Below are 18,997 nucleotides of genomic sequence, written 5' to 3'. Positions count from 1 at the left end.
CCCCCCCCTTTAATCGTTCGGCTCCAGTCACTGATGTCAGCCAATAGTTTATTATTACTTCTCAACAGCGTCTGCGAAGCTGGAGGGAAATTAAACCGTTTTAGTTCAATTGATCGGAGCCTGTTCATTGTCCCAGAGGTCCGATCCAAACCCACCGGGGAAAGAAACACTCGATTACCCTATCGGGGAGTCAAAAATATCTATTTATGGGTGGAATTCCTGCACCACGAGTGGAATTGCAACCAGAAGCCCTCTGAGCTTCCATAGGATTTGAGATTTGTACAGAAGCGCTCATGTGCTAACCAGGAACATGCTCATTGGCAGAGAGAGTAGAGAGATGGGCTCATCGTTGTGCTGCTACTCCTTTCACTGTCCAATCACAGGCTGGGGGAGGGACAAGACCTGTAAGTGTTACTTAAAGGAGAACTATGAGGTGAGTGCTTTTCACTCACCTCATAGTTATAGCCGACCTGTGACAATGAGACTGTCACAGGTCGGCTCAGTAGATCGGGAGGTGAGCGAACACATACCGGCGTTCGCTCACTTCTCGATCCTGTCACAGCTCTCTGCCGTGACAGGGGAGGGGCTGGATTCCCCCCTCCCCGCTCCAATCTGCCAGCGCTGACTGGCAGAACGGACGGGGGAGGGTACAGCTGGCTCTGCCTCTCTATAGGCAGAGCCAGCTGTCAGTCACGCAGCTGGGCGGATCCCGGCACAATTGTCGGGATCCGCTTCAGCTGCAGCGTCCCAGTATATAAGGAGCTACAGCTGGCGTTATACTGAGCCTAGGGTGACGCCAGGACGCTAGTTTGTGTCCTCCCGTTACCCTAAGGAGAACTATGGGCAAAAAAACACTTACCTCATAGTTCAGTATCAAAGCTCAAAGCTCAGTATATCGCAGGCTATTGCCCATTATAACATTATTTGTAGTCAGAGCCCCACTGATTCGTACCTGTAACATGTAGATGATGACCCTACCTAACCTTGACCTGAGGTGTGCCACGGTCACTATGGTCAGTATGCAATAAGGGGGCATACTCAGTGTAAGTCTGATGGAAGGGGTACGGGAGTGTGGGATGACACGATCGTCCAGACGGGTGAGTGGGGGAACCAGAGGAGCTTAAATGTGCGGGGCTCCTCCCACAAATCCGGCCAATAATTGGCCTCAAACATATATTTATAGTTTGAATATAACATTTTTATATATATACTTTTACATTTTTTTTGTTATTTATTAGAAACAAAATAGCAGTTCTAGAGTCCAGTGGCGACGCGCTTTACACCACGGCATCCCACGCTTTGCATTGCACTTGGTGATGTAAGGCTTGGATGCCGCTGCTCGGCCATGGAAACCCAATCCATGAAGCTCTCTACGCACTGTTGTTGCGCCAATCTGAAGGTCTGGAGGTCTGAAGGTCTGGAGTTTGGAGGTCTGTAGCTATTGACTCTGCAGACAGTTGGCGACTTCTGCGCACTGTGCGCTTCAGCATGCGCTGACCCCGCTCTGTCATTTTACGTGGCCTACCACTTCCTGGCTGAGTTGCTTTTTTTCCCAGTTGCTTCCACTTTGTTATAATCCCACTAACAGGTGACCGCGGAATATTTAGTAGCCAGGAAATGTCACGGATGGACTTATTGCACAGGTGACAACCTATCACGGTACCGCGCTTGTAGTCACTGTGCTCCTGAGAGCGACCCGTTCTTTCACAAATGTTTGTAGAAGCGTCTGCATGCCGAGGTGCCTCATCCTATACACCTGTGGCCATGGAGGGGATTGGAACACCTGAATCCAATGATTTGGAGAGACGTCCCAATACTTTTGGCAATGTAGTATATATATATATTTTTTTTTTTTACAATACACCGTACTTCTATAGGGCATCCAGTTGCTGTTTTAGATCTTTTCATTCACAATATGTTCTTCTATTTTATCTCTTAGCCCTTGATGAAGGGTGATTTGTGAACCCTTGAAACGAGTCGGTATATCTTCTGACCTCTCGTTAAACTTTTAGTGGACTTGTCCTTGACTTGCGGCGCTCTAATTGTTTTCTTTTTTATATACTCTTATAATTGAAATATTGAAGATCACCAAGCCAAGATATAGACAAGTCAAGTCTAAGATTGATTTTCCCATGTCAGTCTTGGCTCCGTCTATTCTGACCTGAGGGGAAAGCTCTCCTTGCGTCTAGAAACAATCTTTTTATGCCTTTGATCTTTGTTCCGTAGTATCCGAGACATATTATCTTCCAAAAAATCGTTCAATCAGCACGAGACAAAAGTAATTAAAGGCCCGGTCATCTCGGCACATCTCCAGCGCCGCGCGGCTGGCGGAAAAGACCCCGCGCTGCTTTCTATCATAAGAATGATGACACGGCGAAGAGATTCCGCCATCCGGGAAAAAACGGCAACAGGCACGAAAACTGCACTGACCTCTCTGCGGCTCTCCTCTGCAATTCTTCATATCCATGATGGCCGCGGACGACGTGATCAATCTTAGGAGAGAGAGAGGGGGGGGAATGTAAATGGGTTGGAGTGGATCGGACATCGCTTCACATTCCGGAGCGCATAATGAAAATAATCTATTTATCCGCCGAAAACGCCATTTACCAAGTGACGGTGACGGAGCCATTTACATAAAATTCGCCCGAGATCAGCACAACCCGCAACATGAAAAATGCATTTGATTTGTCTTTATTCATTGTTTTCTTGTTCAATATCAAAATAGTATAGTGTATATAAAGTTGTGAGGGATTGTTCTGCCTTTTGAGCTTCACCTTTCATGCACTGACTATGGCCAATCTCATCCAGATCTCCCCATATGTGGACCAGCTTTTCCCTCTGGCTCTTCCCTTTGGAACATTGTTTTTTAAATGAACAAAACTCTCCAAAAATTCAAATCGCGCCGTGATTTTTTTTTTTTTTAATTCCTAAGAACTGTCTCCGAAACAATAAACCAGATGGCAGGGATCACGTTACATTTAAATTATTGAGGTGGATAAGAAAACAGCAAATGAGTTTGTCTGAAAGGTCTCTGCACCCTGCGTGTTCATTAATCATTTTAAAACCAAAATCAATAAGCTGTGCGTTGCAGATGTTACGGCTCGTACATCGCGTTATCTGACTCACAGGATTATCTAACGGGCATGACTAACAATCTATATTTTATACTGGAAGTCAATTTGCGGCAATCAATTTGGGTAGCTTTTGTGGCATTTGAGGATCTCGTAAAAATGTGATGCTATCTCCTGATTTTCCGACACATTCATTACCAACCCCACAAGGCACAGGGCCGGTGCAATCAGAGCACCAAAGTCTAGGCAGTCTTAAAGCAATCTCGCGACCATAGCAAAAGACATAAACATCTTACTGAGCCTAGGGTGGCGGGAGGACGCTAGTTTGTGTCCTCCCGTTACCCCAAGGAGAACTATGGTGAAAAACACTGACCCCGTAGTTCTCCATTAATGTATAAAACCTGCACTGTGCTGTGGTGCCAACCCACAAGTTGTCATGAATAAATCCCTAGCTGTGCCCTATACTGGACAGGCGGAGCTGTGCCAATCCAACCAAACTCACCAGCTTCCCCGTGGCACTCTGTCCGCCTTCGTTCAGCCAATATCCCGGCACCATGGCCGAGTAGTAAGGCCCCCAGACGCCAGGCACAAATATCGGATTGTCACTGATCTGTAACAGGGAAGAGATGAAAACACTTGAAGTAAAACTTCTGCACTTCGCAATATTATTATTATTCTGAATAATATTCAGAATATGAACAGTCAATAATCTTTGCACTGGCGAAATTCTGTAACTTCACAGGTCTGCACGCAGGGCCGGATTTATTCCCTTTGCTGCCCCAATGCCAGGCTCCTCAATGCGCCCCCTTGTATGCAGGCTGCATACAAGTGATCTCAGCGACATCGCCGAGATCACTTGTACAAAACAAGCGGCGTCCTCCCCCGCTGTACATTTAGCCCTGCTTCCCCAAAGTAGGGCTAAATGTAGAAAACTACCCGCCAGGCACCCGGAACTGCATGTCCCAGGCGTCGGGAGATAGAAATTCCACACCCCTGCTGCCCCTCTACTCCCTGCTGCCCCGAGGCCGGGCCTTGCTGGCCTTACGGGAAATCCGGCCCCGTCTGCACGGTTAAATTCCTAACATGTCCCCAATAAAGGGCAACAGTATCATTTTTAAAACAAATCTGAACCAAATATTATTTAAAGTCGTTCTTGACGTTCAGTCAGGTGACATTGCCTAAATATAAGTAGATAATATCAAACAATTCATCCCCACACAGCTGGTGGTGATTTATTTCTTCAGCCATGGCACGCTGAAGGGGGTAAGGAGCCAGAAATATCTCCGATGACAGTCATGGACTCCAAATATAAAGGAAAAGTTTTCCCGCTAAGGTACTTAGAAGAATCTTTCAGGAACACAACAGCGGACTTTGTTATAGGAGCACGCGGGAATGTCATCATTCTTACCGGAGATCTTCGTTAAGAGTCTGAAATCATTGTTTAGTTTGGCTAATGCCATCTGTAAGTGTTTATAGCGGCCGAGTCCTCCAATTATGTTTAAAAGCTTTCTCGAAAAAAAAGAGAGAGAGAGAGAGAATGCATTCCCCTATCGCTGCAATGAATCAATTTAATCTAAACACATCTCGGCGGTTAATGTCGTCCTTCGCTACCAGACTCGGGCGGCCAGAAAGGCGCTGAGACCGCCCAGGATGGGCGCAGATTCCACGGAACCAGTACTTGTTATCTGTATGGTAAAAAATAACACCATGGGGAGACATTACCCTAACTGACTAGTCACAGCTAATAGACCCCGGAGGGCGAGGCCGAGGCTGAAGATGGGAAGTTTTCTCAGAAGTCGCCACAACTAATAAAAATTCCCTCGGGGGGAAAAAAATAAATCCGATATTTATATCTAAGACGACTATATGGATCTTGTATATGTCTTTCAATCAAAGTGATATTAAAGTCGAAGGGTTTTTAATAGGGATGCACCGATACCGGTATTTTGGTACCGAGTACGAGTACCGATAATTTTTTTTCCGGTACTCGCCGATACCAATTACCGAGTAACGGAAGTCACATCCAGGAAGCAAGGTGGCGTGTAATGACTCGCCACCTGGCTTCCTGATTACCCGGGAAGCCGGGCAGTGTGTAAAGAGTCGCCACCCGGCTTCCCGATTAACAAGAAAGTCCCCTCTTACCTTAGTATGTGCAGCCTGTCATCCCCCGGGGGCCTCTCCAGCGAGAACGCGGCCTTCGCCCGGTACCCAGCCGGAGCCGTCAAGCCGGCCAATCAGGAAGCCGGGCGCCGTGTAATGATGCGACGCCCTGCTTTCTGATTGGCCGGGAGGCCGGCTCCATGCTCTCTTGTCATGAGATGACGAGGGAGCATGAAGGCGCCCGGCTTCCTGATTGGACGGCTCGGGCTGGGTACTGGACGAAGGCCGCATTCTCACTGGAGAGGCCCCGGGGGATGACAGGCTACACATACTAAGGTAAGGTAACCCTACCTCAGGAGGCCAGCTTCCGGTCAATCGCGGAACCGGGCACCGTGTAATGATGCGCTGCCCGGCTTCCTGATACCGGAAGTATCGGGCTAGGCATCGGAGCATTTGGGCCAGTACGAGTACTTGCCCAAATACTCGGAAGCGGCACCGATATCGATACTAGTATCGGTACCGGTGCATCCCTAGTTTTTAAGCTATTTCAAATGCTGATGAAATCACTCACAATGGATGCTTCTCTTTGAAGTTTGAAAGCTTTAGTTTCCTGCAGAATCAGCTGGTCCCCTGAGCACTGACCCTGATATTCTTTATTTAAGGTGGCTCCTCTACCTTGCAGGGTCCTATGGGGCCTTCCTTGCGTGTGCTAGTAAGCTGTGTGTGGCTCCTTTCCCTTGCCGGGTCCTATGGAGTCGTCCTTGTGTGTGCTAGTAATCTGTGTGTGTCCCCTTGCACGGTCCTATGGAGCCACCTTTGTGTGTGCTAGTAATCTATGTGTGTCTCCTTGTCCTTGCACAGTCCTATGGAATCACCCTTGTGTGTGCTAGTAATCTGCGTGTGGCTCTTAGCCCTTGCAGGGTCCTATGGAGTCCCCCCTGTGTGTGTGTACTAGTAAACTATGTGTCTCCGCAAACACACAGACACAGCAAGGCAAGACACTCCCCTGCACCCCTCTCCTCCAAGCTAGTAGATTGGTGGCTGCTGGTGACTGCTCCATCCCTTGTGATCTTGTACCCCCCACAGGAAACTCAGGGAAACCAAGCTGAGAGAGTTGGAGCTCCATGGAAAATGATGACTGTAAGTGCTTGGACAAATATGTAAAGAAATACTTTGCTGGGCCATTTATATTTGTTTGATTTGATTAATTATTGAAAAAAACAGATTGAAAGTTTACTCTATTTTAAATTATCGTATGGATTTGGAATATGAGGGCCGTAACTACAATTCACAGGGCCCCATAGCAATATTTTAGAGGGGCTCCCCAGCGGTTGCTCTCTGTGACACCTCACATTGTCAATTGGGACATTTGTAATTGAGTCCTATATTTATTTATGTATTTATTACAGGTATTTATAGAGCGCCAACAATTTACACAGCACTTTACATAGTTGCACATTCACATCAGTCCCTACCCTCAAGGAGCTTACAATCTAAGGTCCCTACCTTACATGCCTACATAGAGGGCCAACTTAAGGTTCCCATACACTGCACCATTCTCGTACGAGAATCGCGGGAAATCCCGCGATCGTACGATAATCGTGCAGTGTATGGAAGCGTGCGACCGTTTCTACTGTCGCACGTCTTCCGTCGAACCAGCATGCTACAAAACCCGCCGGGAATCTTACGATTCTCGTTGAGTTAGTGGCCTTCTGGTACGACAACTGCCGAACGAGCCAGTTTGCAGTCATCGTAAGCCTGCCCCTCATTACAGTCATCGGAAGCCCGCCCCTCATTACAGTCATCGGAAGCCCGCCCCTCAGGGGGGCGGGCTTGCGATGATCGCAAGTACGATCTGCCTGTCCAAGATGGGCAGATCGTACGTTTTTTTAAGTACTTTACAACCCCCGCAAGACAAAAGTCTTGCGAGGGTTGTAAAATGTATGGCCACCTTTAGAGAGGAGCCAATTAACCTTCCAGCATGTCTTCGGAGTGTGGGAGGAAACTCCTTGCAGATAAGTGACCTGGGCGGGATTCAAACCAGGGACCCCCAGTGCTGCAAGGCAGAGGCGCTATCCACTACAGCACTGTGTATGTTTAAATCGATGACAGGTAGACAGAGAGCTGCTAACATTGTCAGTACATTAATAGGGATCAGGGATGGGGATACAAAAATTGCCAGAGAAGACCAGCAGTGCTGGAAATTCACTTCAACCTTAATTCTCCAACTAGCTAATTTGGCAGCACATCCATTTTTAGGGGTTCATAGCATGAAACTGACTCTACAACAGGTTTATTAGCATGTAATGGTACTTAGGATATGGGACATCTCTAAATGGGTTGCTTGAGAAGGGGGAGATCAAGCTTTTATTGAAGATAAGTGAAAACTCTGCCTATGAGGCCCCTGCCCAGGCTATCTAATGGTGGTGAACTTGCACAATAGAATATTCCTCTCCAGGGACCAACGTGAATCCAATGTGCCGTGCTCAAAGCTCCGAGAGGTGCATTGGGGTCAGGGATGAATTGTGCGGTATCATTTTTTGCTGCGCTAGGCTTTTTCTGCCGATCCTTAGAGAAGAAGAACAATACAATGCAATTAGAGAGATGGCTGCAATTATAAACACTGGGAGCAAATGCATTACTTTCTGGTGAGGCTAATAAAGAGGCCGTGTCCTCAGTGTAAACTTTACGTCTTCCTATTTACATTAGGGAGTGGGATTCTGGGAGGCTTATATTACAACATGTGCTCACAGGGTTGGGAAGACATTGGGGGAGACCATACACATCCCGATTACTTCTTGAGTCAAATATCTTGTGACAGCCAGGCTGAGAATGGCTACTGTGGTGTGTCTAGCAGAGGAGATACAGATGGGGCCCCAGGACAGAAAGTCTTTGGGGTCTTCAACACTGTATAACCAGTTGTGGACATATCGCCCATCTGATCAATGTTTATAAACAATGTTACTTTGTATCTCTCTATTTCCATCTGATCAATGTTTATAAACAATGTTGCTTTGTATCTCTCTATCTCCCATCTGAATAATGTTTATAAACAATGTTACTTTGTATCTCTCTATCTTCCCTCTGATTAATGTTTATAAACAATGTTACTTTGTATCTCTATCTCCCATCTTCAACAGGTACATGAATCTGGTGCAAGCACTGACATTTGCGGACGCACAACCGAATTGTAAAGAGAGTCGGAGGTCGCTCTTTATGAATTCCAGCCAATGTGTTAATGCATTCATTTTGAATGGGCCAGAATCACATCTTAACGAACAGAATAACACGACTGCAGCATTTTCAGCAGCACGGCGCACCACCATGTACACTATGTGTGTTGTGGGATGTTGTACTGCCGGTGTTATGCCAGCTATTGTACATGTGCGTTGGGTGCCATTTTCATTGAATTGCACCACAACACACCTTGGAGGACATTTATGAAAACTGTCAAATGTTTGTATGGTTTTTTTCCTTAGGGCCTATTCACACCATTGTGTTTGATGTGTGCTACCATGCAAGATCACAGCATGTTAACAGCACATGAATACTTTACCATTAAGATGCTCTTCACATTAATACATTGTATTATTATTTAATGTATTAAAACTCGCTTAAAAACGTATTATGCCCTCAAGGGAAAAGCCACGTCCATTTTTTAAATGCGATGGCGTGAACAGGCCCTTACTGCCACACCAGACTGCAAACAAATCCGATTTTAATGCATCATTTACGAGACGAGAAGCAAACGCAGGACTTTCAGGAAGCCAGTTCCAGAAGCCTCTGCTGGTAATTCTCTGCAGCTTTCTCAGGGCAGGAGGAAAAAAAAAGAATCCAGAGAGATGTTTTTATTTTAACGCTGGGGGTTTTGCCAGGATATTCACGTGGCGCGCTCAGTAAAATGTAAGAAAGGCACGGCTCCCCAGGCCACGTGACGCGCGGGAATAGCTCCCAGCCTGCCCATGGTGTCCGCTGACCTATTCCAGTTACAATATCTGAGTCATTCCTGGACCGAACGGATCAATGTGAAGCTCGATCAAGGCTTCAATTTCAGACCGTTACGCTGCGCTGCGAATGTATCTGCTCGCTGGGATTCCTGGAGTGATTGTGCCGCAAGCCATTCGTCTGCAGGGCGGGCGTAATCTGATGTGCCGATATTATGGGCCACGTCTAGTTGCAGCGTGCTCAGACTATTAATTGGCCCAGCCACCCATCGTGTGCTGGGATGGGAAAATAGAATAGTTAAAGGGAGTGGGGGAGCTCTAGTATTTTAAAGCCTATTCGGACTTTCAATTTAAAAAAAGACCTCTGGGAAAAATCAAAAACTTTCCCTTGAAGTGGGGCTACCCCCGGCACTGCAAGGGTTAAGTGCTCGCTTTGTCTAGGGGGCTCAGATAAAGCCGATATACTCACTCGATCCTTGGTTCTGCCAGGCTGCTAGACCGGTCCCAGCAGCCTCTTCTTCCTGGCAGTCTAAGGACAGCTGAGGTCAGGTCCATTGAGTTGCATTAGATGTGAGGACGCCGAGGAATATTTCACAGCAGGAGTGCTGACTGCCGCGAGACCGGGGATCAGGTGAGTGAAACTGCTTTACAGTGGTACCTCGGTTTACGAACTTAATTCGTTCCACGATTCTGGTCGCGAACCAAATTGGTCGCGAACCGAAGCAAACAGTGATCAGACCGCAATCTTGACTAGAGGAAGCCACGACCACGTGTCAGAGCCGGGAAGATGGCTTCGGTTGTGTTCGTCACCCGATGCGGAGTTCGTGAACTGAAGCAACATTTTGCCGAACTTCCTGTTCGCGAATCGAATTGGGGATACCACTGTATATGAGACCCCGAGACCAAAACAAGCGATTAGCAGTGTTGGGGTAAACTTTTGATTTTCCTGGAGTTCTCTTTTACGTCATAGAAATATCATCCAGTGCCCTAAAACAGAAGGAGTGCAAAGTCTTATAGTTTGTTTCCTATAGAAAGCAGCCACAGCCTGGGAAGAAAAGCCTGAGCCCTGGACATGTAAGCTGCGGATTTCCCAACAGCGAGAACAGAACCGGGAGCACAGCACAGGGATGGTGGGGGCCCCTCATAATGGGCACAGCAGGTGTACAGACCCGGGAACTCAGCACAGGGATGGTGGGGGCTCCTCATAATGGGCACAGCAGGTGTACAGACCCGGGAACTCAGCACAGGGATGGTGGGGGCCCCTCATAATGGGCACAGCAGGTGTACAGACCCAGGAACTCAGCGCAGGGATGGTGGGGGCCCCTCATAATGGGCACAGCAGGTGTACAGACCCGGGAATCCAGCACAGGGATGGTGGGGGCCCCTCATAATGGGCACAGCAGGTGTACACACCCGGGAACCCAGCACAGGGGTGGTGGGGGCCACTCATAATGGGCACAGCAGGTGTACAGACCCAGGAACTCAGCGCAGGGATGGTGGGACCCCCACTGTGTCTAAAACCAAAAACAGGCCACTCTATGGGCTGAAACGATATTCCAATTCCCAAGGAGACATTACGAGGACGGACGGCACGGATCTCTGATCATTATTCAGATGAAAGGCCAGAAACTTGATTTAAGCTACCAATCCACGCCTGTCGCTGTGTGACAGGTCCACTTTTAGACGTAGGGAACAGGAGACGCAGCGCCCAGCCAAAGGAACGCACAGACACGCCGCTCAGACTGACACAGATCACTTTACAGGAACGTCGGAGAGACGGTTTGTCTTCCCTGCGCTGTCTGCACCCGAAGATAGATGTAGACCAGACTCGCCCGGGAAAAGCTGGCATCGATGGCGATGGTGCTTCCCCACCCCCGGCCTCAGCTCAGACTCCGCTGACAGCCACACAAAGCCCTTGTCACTCACTCTACACCCCAGACTTAAAGAGAATCTGTCACCTCTTGTGTGTCTTATGGCAGCCGCACATTTAGCGTTTTTGTAGGTGTATGATCCCAGTGATATTGGCTCATTATATACCTGCTGTGCAGAACGATCACTGGGGGGAGGACTGAGGACATGTTTCCTCCTGCCTGCAGCAGACTGATGACATCATCTGACCCCAGGCAAAGACCTGACTGCAGTTTAGGGATGGCTTTTTAATGATAAAAGTTGTATTGTTTTCTTCTTTTTGATCACATTGTTGCCGTACATGATGATTTAATTAAACAGACTTATAGAGTCACTAAGGGGTCCATTAAACTGCAGCTCTCTCCCTAGCTTTTGCTGAGCTCCTGCTTGCTGGGACTTGTAGTTGTGCACCGGCCAGGGTGCCTTCAGGTTTCAAAACACGGGCCTGCTGAAGCGTACTCCCCTCTGGTTAATGTTCCCGAGATTTCCCCTGACAACTGGCTGTTTTTATTCTCCCCGAACCACAACAAAGTGAACGTAGACTTCACCCAGCCCCCACCCTCCCCCGCAGCCACACAAAGGTCCTTCTGTGCCACGCCATGGGAACTCGCTTTACCTGCTGAAGTTTAAAGCGCTCCTAACGCCGGCCCGACCGCAAGCTCCGCCGCCGCCGCATTAATACGGGGCCCTTAATTTGCCTCCCTCCCCCGTCTTTATGGTCCCTGGGAAAGAATAACCGAGCGGTGATTACCTGCTGATTAAATGTTGATTAACTGCGCGGAGCTCAAAGAAAAATAATCGTTAAAATCGTTTTTCACGACCCGAAACGGCTTCGACGTGCACAGGTGTTGTAGCGCTACGACTCCTTCCACCCCCCAAAAAACCCCAAATGTGTCTCCTGGGCTCATCTGCGTTATGCACTTAAATCGTATTTAAACCCAAAAGTAACAATGTAACAAATGCAGATTCTCTTTTCTAAGATGCGGCGGCTGCATTCGTTTTACTTTTTTAGGTTTTTTTTCTTTATTGTCGCCCGGTGATCCTGCCTGTAACACACTTCCTGTCCTGCGGTGACAACGCTCACTCACTGTACTGTATCTATGGAGGAGCAGTGTTGTTACATTGTTACATAGCTGTTAAGGTTGAATAAAGACTCAGGTCCAACCAGTTCAACCTATGTGTATGTGCCACTAAGAATTCCCATACCCCGGTATATTGTGTTCACTGAGGAAGACATCTTGTCACCTTCAAATACCCCACTCACCCCTCATCTCTATAATATAGAATGGAGGTGAGCTGTAGTCCACAGAGTGAACTGGGAACAAAGTAACTAATATAATGTCTGCACAGGAAGTTTACATTCTATCGGCAAACTTACCAACATTATGGTCACCCACCTGCCCATGGTCCACCTACTTTCCAGGTGGGCACGCCTAAAATGGGCCCACTGTACAGGTTGGTCCTGCCAAGACCCCACCTCTAAATATGGAGGGCGCATCCAGCATACCCATTTTATGAGCTGATTCGGCCCAAGCCGTACCCTCTATATATGAAGGGCATGTTCATGATATCTATTTTATGAGTTGATCCCGCCCAAGCCCCCACCTCTAAATATGCAGGACCCCTCTATCATATCCATTTTATGAGTTAATCCCATCTAATCTCCCACCCCTAAATATGCAGGGCCCGTTCATCATACCCATTATATAAGTTGATCCCGCCCAAGCCCCCACCTCGAAATATGCAGGGCCCGACCATTATATGAGTTGACCCCGCCCAAGCCCTCACCTCTAAATATGCAGGGCCTGTCCATCATATCCCTTTTATGAGTTGATCCCGCCCAAGCCCCCACCTTGAAATATGCAGGGCCTGTCCATCATATCCACTTTATGAGTTGATCCCACCCAAGTCCTCACCTCTATATATGAAGGGCCCATCCATTATACCCATTATATGAGTTGACCCCGCCCAAGCCCTCACCTCTAAATATGCAGGGCCCGTCCATCATGCCCATTATATGAGTTGACCCCGCCCAAGCCCTCACCTCTAAATATGCAGGGCCCAGCCATCATATCCATTTTATGAGTTGATCCCGCCCAAGCCCCCACCTTGAAATATACAGGGCCTGTCCATCATATCCACTTTATGAGTTGATACCACCCAAGTCCTCACCTCTATATATGAAGGGCCTATCCATAATACCCATTATGTGAGTTGATCCCACCCAAGCCCCCACCTCTAAATATGCAGGGCCCATCCATCATACCCATTATATGAGTTGACCCCACCCAACCACCCACTTCTACATTTTTTGAGTTGATGCTACCGAAGCCACCACTTTTAAATGTGCAGGGCCCATCCATCATGCCCACTTTACAGATTGACCCTACCTAAGTCCCCACTTCTAAATATGCTTAAATAAAGTTGATGCTGTGATCCCGGTACATGGCCCAGGACACAGCATCGGCGGGACAGAGGGCTGAGATGCAGGGCTGTCAAATCCAGGACATGCATGTATAAGGGGTGTTCCAGTGCAAGGAACATGCTGATGAGGAGAGAGCAGAGTGACAGGCAAATGGGCTCATCATTGTACTGCTTCTCATCTCACTATTCAGTCATGGGAAGAAGACCTGTAAGTGAAACTTACAACAGAGAAAGAGCGGGTCCTCTCCCCTGCCAGGCAGGACTGTGTGCTGTGCGGTGAAGCTGTGCCAACCTGAGGACTGAATAGGCAAAATAGAATAAAAAGAACTTTGGAAATCATATTAAGATTTTAGCGGTTGGGTTTAGATCTGCTTTTGGTGAAACAAACTGACGACCTGTTTACCGTCTCAGCCGCACAGACAATGTGACCGCGCAGAGGGACCGCACCTCCCGCTACCCTTCCCTTACCCTCTACTCAATCAGTCCCCTATATATCATAAGCAGGTTATGTTCTTGTAAACCTGCAGACTGTATTTTGGCTGAGACCCCGGGAGTTAGGGCCAAGCCAAATAACTTCACTCTTATTGTGTGCCACCCAACATCCCCTCCCCCCCACCCCAACCCCCAGGTTCCCTAATTACTGCCAACATTCACAACGTAAACTCAACCTGGCAATCAGCTGGCATGCCGTGCGGATTGTGTCCACCTGTACACACGCAAGGACCGGTCCGGCATAAATCGAGAACGGACTTATTGCTAATAATATTCGGCATCCGGATCATAATAAAACACATCGAGGCAGAACACTAAAATAATACATTACAGAGAGCGGAGAATAAAATCAACTCAATGCCCCGTCTGAATGGGAAGCTACTGTCATTGCAATGAACCTGATCCAAGCTGCAATAGAGGCAGTAAAGGCACCTTGAAGAGAACCTAAAGGACTAAAGAGGACCTGTCATCATATGTTTTCACATTGAGTGCAGCATGCTCAGTGATGTGTCATTGTAACACTTCCAGGTATGTATCACCTCTCACAGAGATCACAGTGCTCCCCTGACAATGCCTTCACCTGCTTTTCTCTCCATAAAGATGGCGCCATCTTTGTTTAGGGTCCAACCAGGGTCGCCATCTACTTCTTGGAATGAGATTGCGGCTCAGAGATGCAGGTGGGGGCAGGGGGAGCATGTGCCCCGAGCACCGCATTAGGAGGGAGGTGATCAATCGACTAGTGATGCACCAATACCGGGCATTTTCACAAGTACTTGTACTCCCCTATTAATAATTGCCGGCGCTTTAAATTTTGAAATTGAAGAGGCTGCCTGAGGTTTCCGAGCTTGTTGGGGACCTCGGCAGGCTTCTAGTGAACCACAGCGCCTGTTTACAGCACTGGCTGCACATCTCCTCCTTCCTGGGGAACCCCACCGCGCGCAAGACCCTCTGGATCCCTAGTGAGACCCCACACAGCCCACTTGAGACCCTTCACAGGCTACGGAGCCCCCGAAGACACCAGTCTGCCACCCTGGAGCAACACAGAGTATGTAGCTTCATATTACTCTGCATTGCTGTATAATGTTTTGCTGGGATTTGCAGCCCTCTATAGCTGATGGTAGATAGTATTCTGCATTGCTGTATAATGTATTGCTGGGATTTGTAGTCCTCTATAGCTGGTAGTATTCTGCATTGCTGTATAATGTATTGCTGGATGGCAAACCCCTGTGGTGGATCAGTGTCTTTAGACCCGCTTCTGTGCTCTCTTCTTTTGGTTCGGCGGTGCCCCCTCCTGATCCACCACAGAGGTGACGGTTGCAATCACTTCATTCAAGTCTCTCCTCCATGACAGATTAGAAGGGGCACCACTGGGAGAATAGTAGCTAGCCCAGAAGCGGCTCTTTAATTAACAAAGGAGCACTGGAAAACGAGGCAATTTTAAGCCTCACCTCTGTGATGGATCAGGAGGGGTGCTGCCCAGACAAAAGAAGAAAGCCCAGAAGTGTGGTGTGGGGGCAGGGGGTTTGGATAGAGAACTTTTCCTGGGGGGGAATCTGAGTCTTTGCCACTGCAGAGATGACACAATCATGAATATCTAAAGCACATTGTGAGAACCTCACAGTGTGCAGTGAAATCACAGGAAGCACTTTCAGTGAAGGAGAGGAGCCGGTACAACTGTGCAAGACTGAAGGAAAGGCTGGTATCACAGGGCTCCATACAAAATTTTGCTATGGGCCCTGTGATTTCTAGTTACGCCCCTGGCTGGAGGTCAGCTTTAAAAAAGTAGACTGTCGCTGGGCTTTAATTTTTTTATAAGACTACCGACCAGACACATCATGACTGCACCGCCGCACAAGCGAGGACCATGCCGAGCTGAACGTAGAAAAAAATGTATCCAGATGAAGAAAAAAAAACCTCCCATACAGTAACCGTATTTCCTCCACTCTCTCTAATATATACAGCTGACTGTATATAAACATCATCATTCGGAGAAGCTGCCATTTTCCCCGAAATCCCAGACATTGACCAAACATCCGTCTCGCCGGGAACAGGGATCTTTTCACGGCGCGCAATCAGCGTATAGACCCAGATGCGCGACGAGCGTGTCTGAGTTCTGAAATCTATAGGTTGTGTTACAGGCCACGGTCTGCCCTGCACAAATAGCCAGCCAATGGCGGCCCGTTCCGCGCGGGGGACACCAAATCCCGGGGTTTGATGGACGTAATGCCGGCAATTACAATTAGCAAGGCATAAAGAGTCACGCTTCTGCGAGCCTCGGTCATGTCTGGCGAGTGGATTCCAGAACAAGTGGTCGTCTTTACTGGGCCAAACAAGACAAACAGAAAAAGGCGCAGACGTTCCGACACCTACAACGTGCGGGAAGTGCCAACTTTGTGCCACCGCACTGATTGCTGCACTTCCTGTGTGCAAACATTGTCTACCTGGAGCTCTATGGACGGACGTATGACGGAGCAGAACCTGATACATTCCTACACTGATAATGTGGGATACCTTCCATTGGCTTCCCGCTATGACGAGGACATTTATTGATGATGATTGATTATTGATTGATTTAATATGCATAGGTTCACATTGATGTAGTCAATTGTGTAGGTTATAAGGGGATAGCACTACACTGATTGTTCATATCTCTCTCTCTCTCCCTCCACACACACCTCTCTCTATCTCTCCACACACCTCTCTCTTTCTGTAATCTCTCTCTCCACACACCTCTCTCTTTCTGTAATCTCTCTCTCCACACACCTCTCTCTCTCCACACACCTCTCTCTCTCTCCACACACCTCTCTCTCTCTCTTTCTACAATCTCTCTCTCTCTCTCCACACACCTTTCTCTTTCTGCAATCTCTCTCTCTCCACACACCTCTCTCTCTCTTTCTGTAATCCCTCTCTCTCCACACCTCTCTCTCTCTCCACACACCTCTCTCTCTCTCTCTTTCTGTAATCCCTCTCTCTCCACACCTCTCTCTCTCTCCACACACCTCTCTCTCTCTTTCTGCAATCTCTCTCTTTATATATTCATGTATTTGCTCTCTCCCTCTCTCTATTTATACAGTGCATTCAGAAAGTATTCAGACACTTTACTAAGTACTGTGTTGAAGCACCTTTGGCAGCAATTACAGACTTGAGTCTTTTTGCGTATGATGCGGCAAGCTTTCCACACCTGGATTGGGGGATTTTCTGCCATTCTTCTTTGCAAATCCTCTCAAGCTCAGTCAGGTTGGATGGGGACTGTTGGTGGACAGCCATTTTCAGGTCTCTCCAGAGATAGTCAATAGGGATCAAGTTGGGGCCCTGGCTGGGCCACTCTAGGCCATACACAGAGTTGTCACTAAGCCACACCTGTGTTGTCTTGGTCGTGTGCTTAGGATTGTTGTCATGTTGGAAGGTGAACCTTCGGCCCAGTCTGAGGTCCTGAGCGCTGTGGAACAGGTTTTCTTTGAGGATATCTCTGTACTTTGCTCCATTCCGCTTTCCCTCAATCCTGACCAGTCTCCCAGTCCCTGCTGCTGTTGGGATGGTATAGGGCAGGTGATGAGCGGTGCCTGGTTTCCTCCAGACGCAACATTTAAAATTGAGGCCAAACAGTTCAATCTTGGTTTCATCAGACCAGAGAATCTTGTTCCTCACAATCTGAGAGTCCTTCTGGTGTTTTTTTGCAAACTCCAAGCGGGCTTTCATGTGTTTTGCCCTGAGGAGAGGCTTCCGTCTAGCCACTCTGCCATAAAAGCCAGATCAGTGGAGGGCTGTAGAGATGGTCGTCCATCTGGAACTTTGTCCCATCTCCACACAGGATCTCTGGAGCTCAGTCAGAGTGACCATCGGGTTCTTGGTCACCTCTCTTACTAAGACCCTTCTCCCCCGATTGCTCAGTTTGGCCGGGTGACCAGCTCTTGGAAGAGTCCTGGTTGTGCCAAACTTCTTCCAAGTGAGAATTATGGAGGCCACTGTGCTCTTGGGAACCTTCAGTGCAGCAGAAATGTTTTTGTAGCCTCCCTTAGATCTGTGCCTGGCACTAATCTTGTCTCTGAGCTCTGCAGGCAGTTCCTCTGACCACATGGATACAGTATGCATTGTCAGCTGTGAGGCCTTCTATAGAGAGGTGTGCACCTTCCCAAATCAGGTCCAATCAATGTCATGTACCACAGGCAGGGCCGCCATCAGAAATTTTAGGGCCCCTTACACGGCTTTAGGCCTGGCCCCCCCCCCACGCCGCTGGATGCAGGGCTTAGTGACGCGCTGGACAGAGGACCCACCTGAGAGTGACCCTGCAGAGCCCACCATAGATGCTGCACAGCCCATCTGAGACTGTCTATGGTGGGCTCTGAAGGGGTCTCAGGTTGGCTGGTCAGGGCTGCATCCCTCCCTTATTTCCTTCCTTCCTTCCTAGCTCCTCTTACCTGCACACATGGCCTCGTCTGCCGCTGGACCAGCCAGAAGTGACGTCACTTCCTTCCAGTCCGACATCAGACGAGCAGCGTCGCTGATGGGGGCAATAGCTTGTCTCAAAGCCACTGGAGCGGCAATGCTGGGGCCCTGCGCTGCTAGGGCCAGGCCTCCGCCTCCTCGCCCTTCACCGTCGGCCGATAGTCATGTAAGGGACTCGGACGGGCCCCCAGGCTGCCCGGGCCCCTTACATGAGTATCTGCCGTACCCCCCAGATGGCTGCCCTGACCACAGGTGGACTCCAATCCAGGTGTAGAAACATGTCAGCAACCATCCAAGAGAAATGGGAGGCACCTGAGCTAACTTTCAAATGTGTTTGCAAAGGGTGTGAATACTTATGCCAAATGTGATATTTCAGTTTTTCCTTTTTAATAAATTCACAGAGATTTCTAAAATTCTGTTTTCACTTTGTCATTTTGCGGTACGGAGTCTAGATAACGAGGGGAAAAAAGAATTTAAACAACTGTAGTGTCAGGCTGCAACATAACAAAGTGAAGGGGGTCTGAATACTTTCTGAATGCACTTTATATTCTCTCTCTCTCTCTCTCTCTATAGATATATATTATACACACACACACCTCTCTGTATACATTG

General features: G+C 48.3%; 1 protein-coding gene across 1 annotated transcript in view; it reads right to left on the bottom strand.

Annotated features, from left to right (window-relative positions):
* FGGY (FGGY carbohydrate kinase domain containing) overlaps positions 1 to 18,997 on the bottom strand; it is a gene marked incomplete at its 3' end in the record, with an annotated part of 112,940 nt that overhangs the window by 22,336 nt on the left and 71,607 nt on the right. The window contains exons 10-11 of the mRNA XM_018557882.1: positions 3,574 to 3,681; positions 2,431 to 2,492 (exon numbers count right to left, since the gene is read on the bottom strand). Of these exons, the coding sequence (XP_018413384.1) occupies positions 2,431 to 2,492; positions 3,574 to 3,681 (170 nt within the window). The remainder of the gene's footprint in view (positions 1 to 2,430; positions 2,493 to 3,573; positions 3,682 to 18,997) is intronic.

Source organism: Nanorana parkeri, unplaced genomic scaffold, assembly GCF_000935625.1.
Source record: "Nanorana parkeri isolate BGI_ZX_2015 unplaced genomic scaffold, ASM93562v1 scaffold309, whole genome shotgun sequence".
Classification (NCBI taxonomy): Eukaryota; Metazoa; Chordata; class Amphibia; order Anura; family Dicroglossidae; genus Nanorana; species Nanorana parkeri.
Note: the sequence above shows the minus strand (reverse complement) of the source record. Positions and strands in the feature narration are given on the sequence as shown.